This window comes from Pelophylax lessonae (genome assembly GCF_965119305.1).
Source record: "Pelophylax lessonae genome assembly, chromosome: 9".
Taxonomy (NCBI): domain Eukaryota; kingdom Metazoa; phylum Chordata; class Amphibia; order Anura; family Ranidae; genus Pelophylax; species Pelophylax lessonae.
Window position 1 is genome coordinate 41,602,136 of NC_138776.1, and position 16,833 is coordinate 41,618,968.

The window sequence follows — 16,833 nt, forward strand, 5'->3', positions numbered from 1 at the left end:
CATAGCTGATGTCTTCCACCCCCCTAATTATTTTTGTTGCCCTTCTCTGGACTCTTTCCAGTTCCAGCACATCCTTCCTGAGGACCGGTGCCCAGAACTGGACAGCATACTCCAGATGTGGCCGGACCAGAGTCTTGTAGAGTGGGAGAATAATCTCTTTATTTCTGGAGTGAATCCCCTTTTTTATACATCCCTGTATTCTGTTGGCTTTGCTTGCAGCGGCTTGGCATTGCATGCCACTGCCAAGCCTGTTGTCTACCAGTACCCCCAGGTCCTTTTCCATCCTAGACTCACCCAGAGGTCCCCCCCCCCACCCTAGTGAGTAGCTTACTTTCTGGTTTCTGGCACCCAAGTGCATTACTTTACATTTTTCAACATTAAACCTCATCTGCCATGTAGTTGTCCACCCCATAATTTTGTTCAGATCCGCTTGTAAGGTTTCCACATCCTGCCCAGAAGATATTGGCATGCTTAGTTTAGTATCATCCGCAAATACTGAGATTTTACTCGATATCCCCTCCTCTAGATCATTTATGAATAAATTAAACATTTAAATAAATTAAAAATTGGCCCCAGGACAGAACCCTGGGGGACCCCTCTTTCCACACCCACCCAATCTGAGTATTCCCATTAATCACCACCCTTTGCAACCTCCCCTGGAGCCAGTTCTCTATCCAGGTATTAACCTTATGGTCCATACCTACCTTCCTTAGTTTGTACAGTAAGCGTTTGTGGGGAACGATGTCAAAGACCTTTGCAAAGCCCAGGTACACCACATCCACAGGTTACTGGGTCAGTGGCCTGCTCTCCTTTGACAGTTGCTGGAGGAAACCTTAGCTTATCCTTACTGGCCATACACCAGTATAAATTACTGTAATTTTTCATTTTTTGTTCCAAAACTTTTAATTTTGAAATGGTTAGTGGGGTAAAATCAATGTTCAAATTCTACTGTAGTGACTTTTGTAAGTAACCCTTCCACTCACTGTTGAGAAGTCTCATATTCTACTTCTACTTTATGTGAATTGCATTCTTGAAAACCTAGTAAAAATATTGAAATCCAATCTTACAGTATTGATGAGAACATTTGAAGGAGCAGGATGGAAACATTTTCTCGAACAAAGGAAATTCTAACTGTGAATATGGTTTTCTTTGGGGAAAAATTGTACATATTGTAATAAAAATCAGTTTTAATAGGTTTGGAATTGTATTCAAGCAACATGACTAGGTGAAATTTTTGGTGGGTTTTTAATCAATTTGTTGACCCAATAATGGTAAGAAATAACATTCTGGCGAACACTTTGTCAGAATTTCTGTGCAAACATTTGAATGTTCTGCTGGCTATACTGCTACAGCTCCATATTTTTTTTGACAGGCCTATTTAATAAAATAGTATGTAGCACCCTACAGGTAGGTGCTAGGTAAATGTATAGTGGGCCTTGTCTGCCTAACAGCAGGGTCATGATTTCTTCTGGTTAGGGTGTCAGGGTTTCCAGCCGTGCCTGCTAAAGGGGAAGTCTTCCCACTGGCTATTGTGAGAGGCTTCTCATAGGAAGCCCAATCAGGGGACACATTCAAGCCTGTAACTACCCCAGAAGGGGTTATGCTGCAAAGGATTCTGGGAGTGGGTATAAGTTTGGGGGAAGCGCGTGACCCGGCGTCTTTGGCGGGAGCAGAGTCCCAAGAGGGAGAGAACGCTGTCTCTCCTCCTGTCTGAGGAAGCGGATGTCTCGGGGTGCCACCTGAGAATCCAGAGAGTGCTGAGTTGAGCTGAGGGGGATCCGGTGTGTCGAGAACCAGCAGAGAGCGAGAAGGGTTCAGTCCCAGGAAAGCCTACACAGGTCGTGAGTACTGAGGTTTGCCCCTGGGGATCTGCCTGAAGAGTTAGAGGAGACCACTCCGGAGAAGGTTCTAGGATCCAGTGTCAGCTAGCTGTAAAGGGGGTACCTAGGTTGAGGACCCTGAAGTAACAGAGGGGGTACATAGTCAGTGGACCCTGAAGAGCTAAAAGTGTAAAGGGGGCGCCTGCGGTTTGGGCCCTGAATTGTAAAGAGTACCAGTTGAGAGTTGCAGCTATACAGTAATTCACAACAAGCTACCTCAAGCTAGTGCCAGGCTGGAGAGGGTGGTCAGTTACATTGCATTGCAGTTGTGTCAGTAGTTCTATGCTTCACAGTCCTGAGTCTTCTGGACCAAGAGTCGAGGATTCAGCACTTCTGTCAAGTTACAGTGTGTTCTAAGCGTCAGTGAGTGCTGGCTAGCGTCAGCTGGCGTCAAGGCAGTGTTATTTTCTGGATAAAGTCCAGAATTGTATTTAGTTAAGCCTAAAGGAGTATCCCACTCATTCCCTTCTCCCATCCCCTTATCTACAATAAAACCACAAAACCAAGATCCCGGAGTTGTCAATGTCTCAGTTCTCACCCCCAGGGTCACAGCTCATATGGGATCTTTAAATTGAGATTGAGAGAGACTCTTTAAATTGTAGAGTTAGGGACTGCAGATTACAGGGTGCCTTGCCGGGGCCTGCAGCTTACGCATGTATTTGCAAATGTGTGCAACCAAACCCCTGTTTTTAACGCATACTGTTAGACAGGTCAATTCATTTGGTCGCTGGCTGGTTGGTAAGCTGTGACTGGAAATCTCTTCGTTTTTTTTTATCTGCGTCCGCCCTTCCAGTGCTCCTTACCACTAAGACCAGTTATAGGTAGAGGCAGTGACCACTTTTTGCATTATTGATATCTATATTGAGCCAGACAACGCACTGACACCTTCGCCGCCATTGTGCGATGTGCTGGGTGTTCAGTGTGACCCTGTGCCTTTAAGGAGGGGTGGGCTCCCTCCAGTCACCTGTCCTCCATCTATCCCATTAGATGCATGTGCTCTCATTGTGGAGACTCATTAAATTGTAGAGTTAGGGACTGCAGATCACAGGGTGCCTTATCGGGGCCTGCAGCCTACGCATGTATTTGCAAATGTGTGCAACCAAACCCCTGTTTTTAACGCATACTGTTAGACAGGTCAATTCGGTTGGTCGCTGGCTGGTTGGTAAGTTGTGACTGGAAATCTCTTCGTTTTTTTGATCGGTAACAATGGCAGACCCACATCAGGCCCAATGCCTGGAAAACCTGCTACAAGTACAAGCAACAAAGATTTAAATGAAAACTGAGGCACACATACAATATCTAATAACAAGTGGAATTAATCTTGTACAGTCTGTCTTCAGGAAAGGGAATTCTATTTGGATGCTTTTTTGGCTGCCCTATGAGCAAAGGGGCTCCACAGGGACACATGGATCAATTTCAACATTAACACAGGTACTTGCAAACTTCACAAGTTTTTAATTCTCTATGACAGGCGCAGCTTTAAAGAGATCTCTAGAGGGTGCTGCAGCTACAAAAACATGACTTTAGTTACTATCCTCCCGACACAGGGAACAACAAACTTGCTGGGAAGATGTTCATTTACAGATAAAAAGGGAATAGAGTAGAATCCAGCTTCCCACCCTACTGCCTGAAGTGAAGATCCATAAAAAATAAAAAAATAAAATCCTATACATGCCTTTTTTATTGCTGCTGTGAGGCCAGTCTCATGATCAGATGTCCTTTTCTTCCTCCATGGCAGAGGTGGGTTGTCCTTCCATATGGGATAAGTAGGGTAATGAATCATTTCCCAGGTGGTGTGTCCATGAGGAAGTGAGTTGGATGATAGTTTTGTTTGTACAGGTGTCTCAGGGATGAGAAGTGAGGAAAAATGGCCCACGTGGGGATTCATTTTGAATGGTTTGTGATAATGCATGGTAAAACATGCTTTTAACTGCACATTACTGCAATAAGCATATGTGAATCCAGCCTAATTCAAGTTTTAACCCATTCCTGAGCAAAAGCCTCCTTACCCTTGCAATTTAAAAATCTTTTTATACATACTAATTTACTGAGGGTCTTCAATTGCAGCCACATGATGCCATGTTCTTCTCTGGAAGAACGTTGAATGACTGGTGCTAGTCTACTGGGAATTCGAGGGGGTGATGGGGGGTGCTGGGTTAGGGTTGGGTCTGTGGGGAAGCATTGGAATGTGGATTGGATATATACACTATATTGTCAAAAGTTGTGGGATGCCTGCCTTTACATAAACTTTAATGGCATCCCGGTCTTAGTCCATAGGGTTCAATATAGAGTTGGCCCACCCTTTGCAGATCTAACAGCTTAAACTCTTCTGGGAAGGCTGCCACAAGGTTTAGGAGTGTGTCTACAGGAATGTTTGTGATATCAGGCACTGATGTGGACGAGATGGCTTGGGTCTCGTGCTCGCAGTCTGCGCTCTAACTCATTCCAAAGGTGTTTTATCTGGTTGAGATCAGGGCTCTGTGAAGGCCAGTCAAGTTCCTCCACCCCAAACTCGCTCATCCATATCTTTATGGACCTTGTTTGTCCATAGGTCCAAATAATTTGGTAGAGGGGGAAACATGGTGTGGGGATGTTTTTTAGGGGTTGGGCTTTTGCCCCTTAGTTCCAGTAAAGGGAACTCTTAAGGCATCAGCACACCAAGACATTTTGGACAAATATTATCCTCCCAACTTTGTGGGAACAGTTTGGGGATGGCCCCTTCCTGTTCCAACATGTCTGCGCACCACTGTACAAACAAGGTCCATAAAGACAAGGATGAGCAAGTTTGGGGTGGAGGAACTTAACTGGCCTGCACAGAATCCTGATCTCAACCGGATAGAACACCTTTGAGATGATTTAGAGCGAAGACTGTGAGCCAGAACCTCTCCTCCAAGATTAGTGCCTTACCTCACAAATGCGCTTCTGGAGGAATGGTCAAATATCAACCATAGACACACTCCTAAACCTTGTGGACATGTAGAAGAGAACAAGGCGCCTCTAAGTGCAATATAGACCATTTATTAAAACATCAAAGGGTTAAAACAACTTACAAGAAATTCTTTAAAATGAAGGCCAGAAGCAGAAACTGGGTATGGACCCACATCATTTCTTGTGAGGCAGAGGAGCCGATGCTCGGCTATCCAGTGTCCGGGAGGCTGCTTGGTGTTTCAGCGTGCAACCATCACACAGCGTGGTAGGACTTCCTGAAAGCACACTGGAATGCACGCTGCCGGTTTCAGAAGCGGGTGGGCGGTAACATGTTTTGGAGCATGCGCATGCTCCAAAACATGTTACCGCCCACCCGCTTCTGACACTGGCTGCGCGCGTTCCAGCGTGGTTTCCGGAAGTCCTCTAAGTGAAAATGTCAAAATTAGGCCCAATTAGCCATTTTCCCTCCCTGGTGTCATGTGACTCGTTAGTGTTACAAGGTCTCAGGTGTGCATTAGGAGCAGGTATGTTAAATTTGGTGTTATCGCTCTTACTCTCTCATACTGGTCACTGGAAGTTCAACATGGTACTTCATGGCAAAGAACTCTCTGAGGATCTGATAAAAAAGAATTGTTGCTCCACATAAAGATGGCCTAGGCTATAAGAAGACTGCCAAGACCCTGAAACTGAGCTGCAGCACGGTGGCCAAGATCATACAGCGTTTACCAGGACAGGTTCCGCTCAGAACAGGCCACGCCATGGTCGACCAAAGGAGTTGAGTGCACATGCTCAGCATCATATCCAGAGATTGTCTTTGGGAAACAGATGTATACGTGCTGCCATCATTGCTGCAGAGGTTGATGCAGTGTGCGGCGTATGCTCTGAGCACTGACAGGCTGACCCCCACCCCTTCAAATTAGACTGCATGTCTGTTGTCCCAGAATGAAGCCTCTTCTAAAGATTATGCACAAGAAAGCCCACAAACAGTTTGCTAAAGACAAGCAGAGTAAGGACATGGATTACTGGAACCATGTCCTGTGGTCTGATGAGACCAAGATTAACTTATGTGGTTCAGATGGTGTCAAGCATTTGTGGTGGCAACCAGGTGAGAAAGTACAAAGACAAGCGTGTTTTGGCTACAGTCAAGCATGGTGGTGGGAGTGTCATGGTCTGGGGCTGCATGAGTGCTGCTAGCACTGGGGAGCGACAGTTCATTGCGGGAACCATGAATGCCAACATGTACTGTGACATACTGAAGCAGAGCATGATCCTCTCTCTTCAGAGACTGGGCCGCAGGGCAGTATTCCAAGCATGATAACGACCCCAAAACACACCTCCAAGATGGCCACTGCCTTGTTAAAGAAGCCGAGGGTAAAGGTGATGGACTGGCCAAGCATGTCTCCAGACCTAAACCCCATTGAGCATCTGTGGGGCATTATCAAATGGATGGTGGAGGAGTGCAAGATCTCTAACATCCACCAGCTCCGTGATGTCATCATGGAGGAGTGAAGGAGGACTCCAGCGGCAACCTGTGAAGCTCTGGTGAACTTCATGCCAAAGAGGGTTGAGGCAGTGCTGGAAAATAATGCTGGTCACACAAAATATTGACACTTTTGGCCCAATTGTGACATTTTTACTTCAGTTTTACTCACTTTTGTTTGCCAGCGATTTAGACATTAATAGCTGTGTGTTGAGTTATTTTAAGGGGTGTACTCACTTTTTTGAGATACTATATATATATATATATATATATATACACACACACACAGTATCTCACAAAAGTGAGTACACCCCTTACATTTTTGTAAATATTTTATGTAAAGTAGTGTGTGTACAGCTTGTATAACAGTGTGGTTTATTAATATGAGGTGTTATGGATATTACTAACCATCCACAGTCAGAGATACAGTATATATATATATATATATATATATAGTGCTTTAAGTGGGCCGGTATGCACTGGTACTCAGTACCGCCACTTCCAAATATGGCTCTTGAGCATACCGCCACCTCTCCGTGCGCCTTAGCGTACCAGTATGCTCATTTTGGACATCTGCGCCCTCAGTTGCCCCCCCAATAATATTTCCCACTTCAGAGCCAGATCAGTCACCACCAGTGAGTCCCCCTGCTCCGGAGTCCCAGCCCAGGCCAGGGGGGTGCTCTGTGGGGACCCTGATGTGGGGTGGGGAGGTCGACAAAATCTATAGGCTATAATAGAGTACCGTCACCTCTTTTGGGCCGCTTAAAGCACTGTATATATATATATATATATATATATATATATATATATATATATATATATATTATATTATTATTATTATTATTATTATTATTATTATTATTTTAAACAAGAGGACCAAGAGAACAACAAAGCAATTTCCAGAATTAGGCTTTATGTAGACCTTCATTTTAGGAATATGTTGTAAATTAGAAGGGATCTTTGATTGTAATGGGATGGACAAGAAAGGAGGGAGGAAATATCTAATTCTGGTCCAGCTTTAAAAACCTAGGTTTGGCTTTGATGTATTCTTCCCAGACCCGCTTTATAAAATGCATCCTCGATACGTGCCAATTCAGAAACCAATGACACCATAATGACCAGCTTCACTAGAGGATTTTTCATAGAAATCTATATATTGTAAGAACTTCAAAAACAGGACCCAGGAAATTCATCTCACAATGAAGCTCAGAGGTAGGAAGACAATTCCACACTGGGGTCAAGGTTGGAGGTTAACCCCTGGCTTGTTCTACCATTATAAAACATATCTTAATCACTATACAAATGCCCCTGACCTAACTCAAACATTTGTGTCTAGAAAAATCAGCTTTCACTCACCTGAACAAAGACATATTCATCCTGGACTATAAGGGAGTTGGTGTCGATGTATCCTGGAAAGGGTTTTGTCCTCACATTCTCTGAACAATTGTTCATCTTACAGACAATGTACTGTGCATCTGAAAAGCAAGAAAATTAGCAGATGGTCACATCACAGACAATTCTCTATGGAATACATCAAAGATTTGAAATGGCATATCCTTTAAATGGTGACCAAGAACCTGGTGATCACATGTACTGATCAGGGGCTGCTACAGTAAAAAGTGAAGAGCTTACACTTTAAACTGTCATGGATTGCTTGTACAACAACTTGAGGTCACTCGGCAAGGTTTTTTTTTAAGAGTCGGTTCACACTATGGCGACACGACTCTGTACTACTTCGGTGGCGACTTGTGAAGTCCCGTGCACCACGACTTCGGCGCGACTTGCACGGACTTCACATAATGAATGTCTATGCAAGTCGCTCCAAGGTCGCCCCGAAGAAGTACAGGACCCTCTTTCTAAGTCGGAGCGACTTGTGTCACTCCTATTAGAGGGAGCGCGACTTGTCAGGCTGACAAGTCGCCTGACAAGTCGCGGTAGTGTGGACCGAGTCTCAATTATACCTTAAGCCAAACGTTTCTTGTTTTGGATAGAGTGGAGAGGAATACAGACATCTGTCAGGTTTTTATTGCTATCTGAGTCCCTGTTGGGGAGACTAGCCCTCCCAATTCGTTCTAGTGACTGTTCTCACCAAGAGTGAAAGTGAAAGAAAATCCAACATTTTGTATTGTCACCAGAACAAGAATAGAGGGAAAATCTTCCAATGGGGAGGATAGTTCTGGAGACAACCAGGAATTTCCTTTCAGTTCCAGTTTCGGACCAGGGATGTCCAGTCTTTTGACCTTCATGGATCACATTGGAAGAAGAGGAGCTGTCTCGGGCCACACATAAAATACACAAAAAATAAGGTGAGCTGATGAGCAGAAAAAGTCGAGCAGATCACAATTTATTGATCACTGACAGGGCTTTTTTTCAGCGGGAACGCGGGGGAACGCGGGGGAACGCAGTTCCGGCACCTCCAGAACTGAATGTATGCATATAATGTATGTTGCTGGGGGTCAGTTGTTGCTGGGAGGGAGGTACTGTAGAGGAAGGGGTCTATTGATGCTGGCTACTGAGGAACCTTTTGTTGCTGAAAGGGATCTATTTTTGCAGGGGGGGTCTATTGCTGCTGGTAGGGATCTATTGTTGCTGGGGGTGAATCTTATGTTGCCGGGGGTCAATTGTTGCTGGGAGGGATGTACTGTTAAGGGGGGGGAGTCTTTGTTGCTTGCAGCTGGAGGGTCTATTAATGATGGCTGTTGGGAGTCTACAGTATTGTTGCTGGGGTGGATATATTGTCGTTGGAGTGTCCATTGTTGCAAGATCTATTTTACTGTCTAAATTCCATACAAAATACTTAGCACCACAAAATAATACTTGGGTCTATATCCTCTAAAAGGGGCGGTATCGGGAGGTGGGTAAGGGGCGGAACCAAGGAACGGTTCTTGGAGGTGGGTAAGGGGCAGAGGCGAAGGGTGACTTAAAAGAGAAGAGTTCCTGAACCTATTCTCTGAGAAAAAAAGCCCTGATCACTGATATAGATAATCTACCAATCTGAGTAATAAAACTTCATTTTTTCTTTTTATTATAAAAGTGAGAGAGGGAAACGTTAAACTAGTGGGATATTTGACCTATTGGTACCAATTTCTTGTTTAGATGGAGTAGCAACTCTCAATGAAATCTCCAGGTGCTCATCAAACATTTTGGTTCTAATTTGTGTGCTTCATCCTTGAAAAGTTTGCTCACAAATATAGGTGCTGCCAAAAACTGATTACGTGAATAAGGCGTGATTGTGAAAAATGGGATTTTTCTTTGGAAGATAAAACTCAAAAAAATTCAGTACATAGACACTGCCAAATTTTTCTTTGGCCACATGTGTTCAAAAAGTATAAACGCATTTTTATAAAAAAATGTAAAATAAAAAATAAAAAAATAATAACATTTTTAAGTAAGTTACTATTTTATGCTGGGCAGCATTCCTAGTTGTCTTGGTCAGAAGGTTGGACACCTCTATTCTGGACAAAATAAAAAAGAGTTGGGTAGAGCAGGCCAGAATCCTGATAGATCCCCTGTAGGGAAGGCCAGGCTCCCAAGAGATCCCCTTTAGAGCAGGTCAGGATCCTGATAGATCCCCTGTAAGGGCCAGGCTCCCAAGAGATCCCCTTTAGAGCAGGTCAGGCTAGGGTCCCCCATAGATCCCCTTTAGAGCAGGGTCCCCATAGATCCCCCTTTAGAGTAGGCCAAGGTCCCCCATAGATCCCCCTTTAGAGCAGGGTCCCCATAGATTCCTCTCTTAGAGCAGGCCAGGAAATTTCCATGGTGATAAATATGCTCCCATGAACATATACAATATACATATTCTTTACATGTTAGCTGCGGTGCTGTACACTATGCATGGTAGAGAGTTATATTATGGCTAGAATGACTTCCAATATCCATGATGTACAGTATATATTGTATACCCCAAGTACAGTATATCCATAACAATATGTTAAAAGTGAGTGATGATGGGAAATTAGGTAGTGTTGAGGAAAAAGGAGGTGAGACAAAAAAAATTTAATATTTTTTATATTTTTTTTTGGAATGATACAAACTGTTGGGGAAATGATTAGATGGGGGTGCATTATGTTGTAGAGGAGTATCCTAAACTGGTGTAAGCAAAATTCCCAATGTTCACATGAAGTTTGTTAGCCTCAAGGATCTTACATAAATGCCAACAGGTTTCAGAAGATTACAGACCCCTTCATCGAGGGTTTAAGCTAAAAAAAGAAAAAATCCTAATTAACTGTGATTGGCTGCCAGTCGAGGGGGCTACCAATCATTAGTGGGGAGCAAGAGCTGTCTTTGACATTTTTTTTCATCCTCTTCTGGCTATGGATCTTTTCTAGCTTCCTACACTCACGTGCTTTCTATTGGCACTTACTCCAGCATTAGATAAACATCATTGCTCTGGCAAGCTTCCTGATACTGACAACAGTGGTTCATGCCTGCACAATCTATGTGGGCACAGAGGTAAATGTGACAGTGACACAGAAGCAAATCTACCCTTGCAGTGCACTCCTTCTCCTATTGTCTAAGGGTGCAGGATTAAGTTTAAAAAGTTAATAGATTTCCAAGTAGAGAGAAGGTAGAAAATATTTTTATCTCAACTGCAGGCAAATTATGACATATGTAGTTCAAATGCACCAAAATCGAAGAAAAAAAAAAAGAATGGTGTGGGGTTCCCCCTAAAATCCATACCAGACACACATCCGAGCACACAGCCTGGCTGGCCAGGTTGGGGGTGGGGGCGAGCGAGGGTTTTCCCTCACACATGCACAAAGATAATGCAGCTAAGGAGGTCCCAGATCTTTTGTTTCTTCGGGAATGCACAGGGGAAATTGGCGCATGTGCAAATGTGCCACAGAGCTGGACACAGGCCTTTGACACATCTGCGCTGAAGATGCACAGATGGGAAACTGTGCCCCCTCTGCCCCCACCACCTCACAACCTCTCTGACTATCACCATGTCACCACTAACCTTGCCCCTCCCCTTTCCACCTTGAGCAGAAAAATATCAGTATGCAGCAAAAAAGTTGTGGTATGAAGCAGCCCAGAGGCGTACCTAGGGTCTCCAGCGCCCTTGGTGAGGAGCTGTGTCGGCGCCCCCCCAAGTGAGAAAGAGGGGTTAACAGAGAGAGAGAGAGGGGGTTTGATAGAGAGAGGGGGTGACAAAGAGAGGGGGTGATAGAGAGAGAGAGAGAGGGGGGCTGACAGAGAGAGAGAGAGGGGGGGTGGCAGAGAGAGAGGGGGGGGGGTGACAGAGAGAGAGGGGGTGACAGAGAGAGAGAGAGAGGGAGAGAGTAGGGGTGACAGAGAGAGGGGGGTGACAGAGAGAGAGGGGGTGAAAGAGAGAGAGAGGGGGTGACAGAGAGAGAGGGGGTGACAGAGAGAGAGAGAGAGAGAGAGAAGGGGTGTGACAGAGAGGGGGTGACAGAGAGAGAGGGGGTGACAGAGAGAGAAAGAGAGAGAGGGGTAACAGAGAGAGAGAGAGGGGGGTGACATGGAGAGAGGGGGTGACGGGCAGAGAGGGGGTGTGACAGGGAAAGAGAGAGGGGTGACAGGGAGTGAGGGGGGGTGACAGGGAGAGAGAGGGGGGGTGACAGGGAGAGAGGAGGGGGTGACAGGGAGAGGGAGGGGAGGGTGACAGGGAGAGAGAGAGGGGGGTGACATGGAGAGAGGGGGTGACAGGCAGAGAGGGGGTGTGACAGGGAAAGAGAGAGGGGTGACAGGGAGTGAGGGGGGGTGACAGGGAGAGAGAGGGGGGTGGGAGGGAGAGAGAGCGGGGTGACGGGGGAGAGAGCTGGGGTGACAATGAGAGAGAGGTGGGGTGACAGGGAGAGGGAGGGGTGACAGGGAGAGAGAGGGGGTGACAGGGAGAGAGAGGGGTTCCCTGGTCAGCTTGTCCTGGGATCGCAGAGGAGGTTGAAGGTGCTGAGTGGCGGTACACTCTCCTCTGACAGCCTGAGTCAGTACAATCCACAGCCTGCCGCCGCTGGAGCCGATTGATGATGTCATGGTCATGTTACCGCTGACCCAGCCTTGTGTGGGCTGAGACAGAGATTCGGAGAGCCCGGACTGACGCCGCTTGGAGTGGACAAAGGGCTCCGGGATTGGAGTAGCATGCTGCCTGGGGTGCCGGGGGCACAGGCTGAGCAGAGGGCGCAACAAGCACCATTAACACTGACAATTCTTTTGCCCCCCCCCCCCCCCAGGCCCGCGCCCCTTGCGGGCAACCCCTTGGAACGTACGCCCCTGATGCAGCCAACTGAAAATTTTAGGATTGGTGCACAAACACAGGGCTATTGGAGGCAAAGAAAACTATGTATCCACATTCAATAAATGCTGATGTCTCACTGGGGCAGTATCCAGGGACATCCATAATAGACAGTGCCTCGTCCTGATTGGATAGTCAAGAAGATATATGTAAATGTGGACTTTAATGGCACATAAGGAAAAACTAATATAAAATCAATATAGATTTATTTGAAAATTCAAAAGATATTTAAAATTGCAAGAACACATATTTTGAAAAAGTGTGCACATAGTTTACACTATAAGGGGAGTGGACGTGCAGGGGAGGTGAGAGATCCCCTCTGACCCCATGGATCCCTGAACACCTATACTTTTTAAAAAGTGGATACAGATGCAACAACCCCTTATTGCTTGGAGCGTGGAACGCCTCTATTGCTACAGGTGATTTTCTATCTTGGCCATGTTATCCATATAAAGGATCTTTTGTCCATGAATGTGTCCCCACTCTCAATATGATTCTGGATCGGGTGCTCCTTAAACAGGCCCCTGTTTATATTTATATTTATATTTTTCGCATTCTGTTATATAACATTCCCAAAAAAAAAAAAATTTAAAAATCAAATTTTTTTAACATTTTAGGCCAATTTGTTTTCTGCTACATATTTTTGGTAAAAAAAAAAATTTAAATAAGCATATTTTGATTGGTTTGTGCAAAAGTTATCACGTCAACTAACTACGGGAAAGATTTATGTCATTTTATTGTTTTTTTTTTTTTTACTAGTAATGGCGGTGATCTGCGATTTTTTGCGGGACTGCGACATTGCAGCAGACAGATCGAACCCCTAACTGAGATGTTTGACACCTTTGGGGGGGACCAGTGACATTACTACAGTAATCAGTGCTAAAAATATGTACTGTTACTGTAATGATGCCATTGGCAGGGAAGGGGTTAACCCTGTGGGTGATCAAGGGGTTAAATGTGAGCCTAGGGGAGTGATTCTAACTGGGGGGGTGGGGGGGGTGGTGGCTTCTGAGATGACCATAGAGACATGTGATCCTATAGTGCAGGAGCTCTATGATCATTCCAGAGAGAAGAACGGTCAGATGTGTTTACAACGGCCGACCATCCTCTCTCATTGGGGAACAATCGCGCAGGGCCGTCTTTTCCACTGGGCATGCCCGTCGGTTGCCCGGGGGCCCCACTTGCCAAGGGGCCCCACGTGGATGGTGGCATGTCCCTGGTAGTCTAGGGCCCCCCCGTTCCGTTGTCCGCCGGCCCGAGCCCCCCCCCCCCCTTGTTGTTTTCCGCCCGCCGGCGGCGGCCGTGGCTCGAGTCTGCACTGCAGTGCACACTGGTTGCTAAGGCCAGCCCGATTGGCATCTAGCAACCAGTGACATTAGCAGAGCAGACCCAGGATGCACAGCGCCGCAGCGGAGGACTCGGAGGAGGATCCTCCTCCTCGTCGGCTCGTCCTCCTCTCCTCCGTCTTGACCCTAGAAGACTGGCTCCACCTCCGCCTCCACCCACCTCCTCCCATGTGCAGCCATTGTAAAGGTAAGGCAGCCAGCCCAGCTGCCAGGCTGCTTGATGAAATGATATTCTTTTTTTAACTCTCTCATGGCAATGATGGCATGATGATGATCGATGACACAAGAGACAGACAACTACCGTTCCTGGAGGATATACCTTACTATATATTGGTCCCTGTAATATGTATATAGTAAGGTATATATCCTCCAGGTAGTAGTTGTACTCTCTTGTAGTATATAGTGTTCCCTGTAATGTGTATATAGTCTATATACATATTACAGGGAACACTATATACTACAAGAGAGTACAACTACTACCTGGAGGATATATACCTTACTATATACATATTACAGGGACCAATATATACTACAAGAGACAACTACCTTGCATTTTTATTCTCGTGCGTGATTGTGTAGGCAGGGGGCCCCAGTGCACTGCATTGCCCAGGGGCCTATAAGGCTCTTAAGATGGCACTGCAATCAGGCGGCAATTGGAGCCGCTTGACACAGGCATCGGCTTCCCCGCTGACGAGCGGGGGCGGGAGCGTGGAGGCGGCGGTGGCGCGCACTCGCCCCCTATACTCCCGACATGTACGGCGACTCGCCCAGGAGCAGCTGCCTGCCGCAGTACATCTGCGGCAGGCGGTCGTAAAGTGGTTATAGCAGCAAAAGTATAAATCAGCCTTGTTTTTATCTGTTTGTATGGAGTCACTTGAAAATTCAGATTAAATATGTATTAGTTGTCTCATGTCCTGTTCTGGGTTAAAATAGGTAAAATAGAACAACGGATGGTGTCAGTTGGTGCTGGATCGGCACAGCAGTGTGTTAGCGGTAATTGCCCGTAGGTAGCGCAGTGATTTGTGCTTTTAGAATCCCTCCATGGTTTGTTCATTTGCTACATGCTGCTGTGGATGGAGACATCATAATCCTCTCATAAGATGCATAGGCACCCGTGATAAACGCAGCTAGACCTCTGTCTCATTCACTGAATTTAAGCCTCGTTAGTGTCAGTTAAAGGTTTGTCTGGAAAAGGAACCGCCATAGCTGCAATCACAGGATAACACACCACTGAAAAAAATGTAAAAGCTAAAACTCATATCTTCTGCACACAAAACTTGCTTAAATATAATTTAACAATTTTCCTTCTTGTTAATGTAACAAGACAAGGGGTCTTGTCATTATAGTAGAAATCCCTCCCTCTACTCCCTATGCCACAAACAGGTGCCAAACTTATCTCCTCAGTTATCTTCTCCTACTTGATGTGTGACTGTGTTAGCGAACTTGATGTTTTCCATTTAATTCTGAGACAGTGGTAACCTCTTACCAGACTGTAGATTCTTCAGCTCCATAGGCGTGCACATGATGTGCCGGCTGTGCCTGGGTACACCCTAATCACCCCATGCGCATTAGCACTATCGATCTGTGTGCCAGCAAGAAAATGGAATAGACCTCCCTTTTACCAGCTTAGAAAAAGCAGGAACAGATTCCTCCAGGGGTTTTTTTTTTTTGGCAACAGTTCATTATTTAGAGATATGTTTGTAAAAGTATAAATTTATATTTATTAAATAATTCATTAAAAACTTGTTCCACATTGGATAAAAATATAAGCTCTGGATACAATAATAGGATACCATCCAATAGCGAAGAAAAACAGTATGTACATGGTTACAATTCACTACCAAGACATAATGTGCCCCTACGTGTTTCGACATAATAAAGTCGTGGTCTTCTTCAGGTAGATATTTATTTCATCGCTGATGGATGAGAAAGCAATTTGCAGCAAGAGGTGTCGGTCAGGAGTATTCCCTGGAATGTCCCCGGAATTCCTAGGGCGCCTGAGCTGTAAATCATTAGTGATTTAATGAATAGTTATACACAATGCTTTCAGAGAAACATGTGTTGCCAGATATCATTGGTGTGTAGCCCCCTCCCAGGTAGGTGCTAGGCAAAGCATATGTGTGACCCTGTTCTACTTATCAGGAGGGTCTGAATAGTGTTATGCAGCTTCCCATTTACATTATCATCCAAATAAGTTGGAAGATTTCCCCTCTGTTCCTCTTTCAGAGATAACCATCCATTTTCCATCCAATGGTCATCAGGATGAAGATAACTCTTTCTGTCCACAAGACGGCAAAGGGGGTGGGCTTTAACACCTACACTCAGCATATGTCTGTCCTTGGATGGCAAAGGTTTGTCGGTCATTCCCAGCACGCAGACAGTATCCATTCTTTAGTAATGATCGGGAGCTGGTAGGACGGGCTTATGATCATGTAACACCTGTGACAGCCACTTCCTGCCATAGAGACCCAGGGCTGGGTGGGAAGGGGCTAAGATGGTGAATCTCTCCTGCAGGGACACAGACAGCAATAAAAACCTCAGAAATGTTGAAGGAAAAGATACATAAGCCGCACATCATGAAGCAGACCCATCTGCATTAACCACTTGCCGACTGCCACCCGACTATATACGGCGGCGGTCAGCCCCTCCCAGGCAAAGTGACGTACCGGTACGTCACTAGCCTGGGAGCGAATAGAAGGCGAGCGCGCGCCACCGGAGGCGCGCTCCCGCCCCCACTCGTACCCGAAGAAGCCGGCGCGTGTGACCGGCGGACCCGATGTCCGCCGGTCACTCGCGATCGTCGGGTGGAGAGGGAGAAAGGCAGGCGGCTAATGTAAACAATGCCACCTGTCATTCTCCCCTGTGTAAAAGCACAGATCACTCGGTCCTGCTATGTAGGACCGTTGATCTGTGCTGTTACACACAAAGCCCCATCCAATCACA

The 16,833-nt window shown here is 45.8% G+C and overlaps 1 protein-coding gene across 7 annotated transcripts in view; it reads right to left on the reverse strand.

Moving 5' to 3' along the window:
• SORCS1 (sortilin related VPS10 domain containing receptor 1) overlaps positions 1–16,833 on the reverse strand; it is a 1,084,285-nt gene that overhangs the window by 357,352 nt on the left and 710,100 nt on the right. For all 7 annotated transcript variants that reach the window (XM_082267343.1, XM_082267340.1, XM_082267339.1 and 4 more), the window contains one exon: positions 7,645–7,763. In XM_082267343.1, coding sequence (XP_082123469.1) covers positions 7,645–7,763 — 119 coding nt within the window. The remainder of the gene's footprint in view (positions 1–7,644; positions 7,764–16,833) is intronic.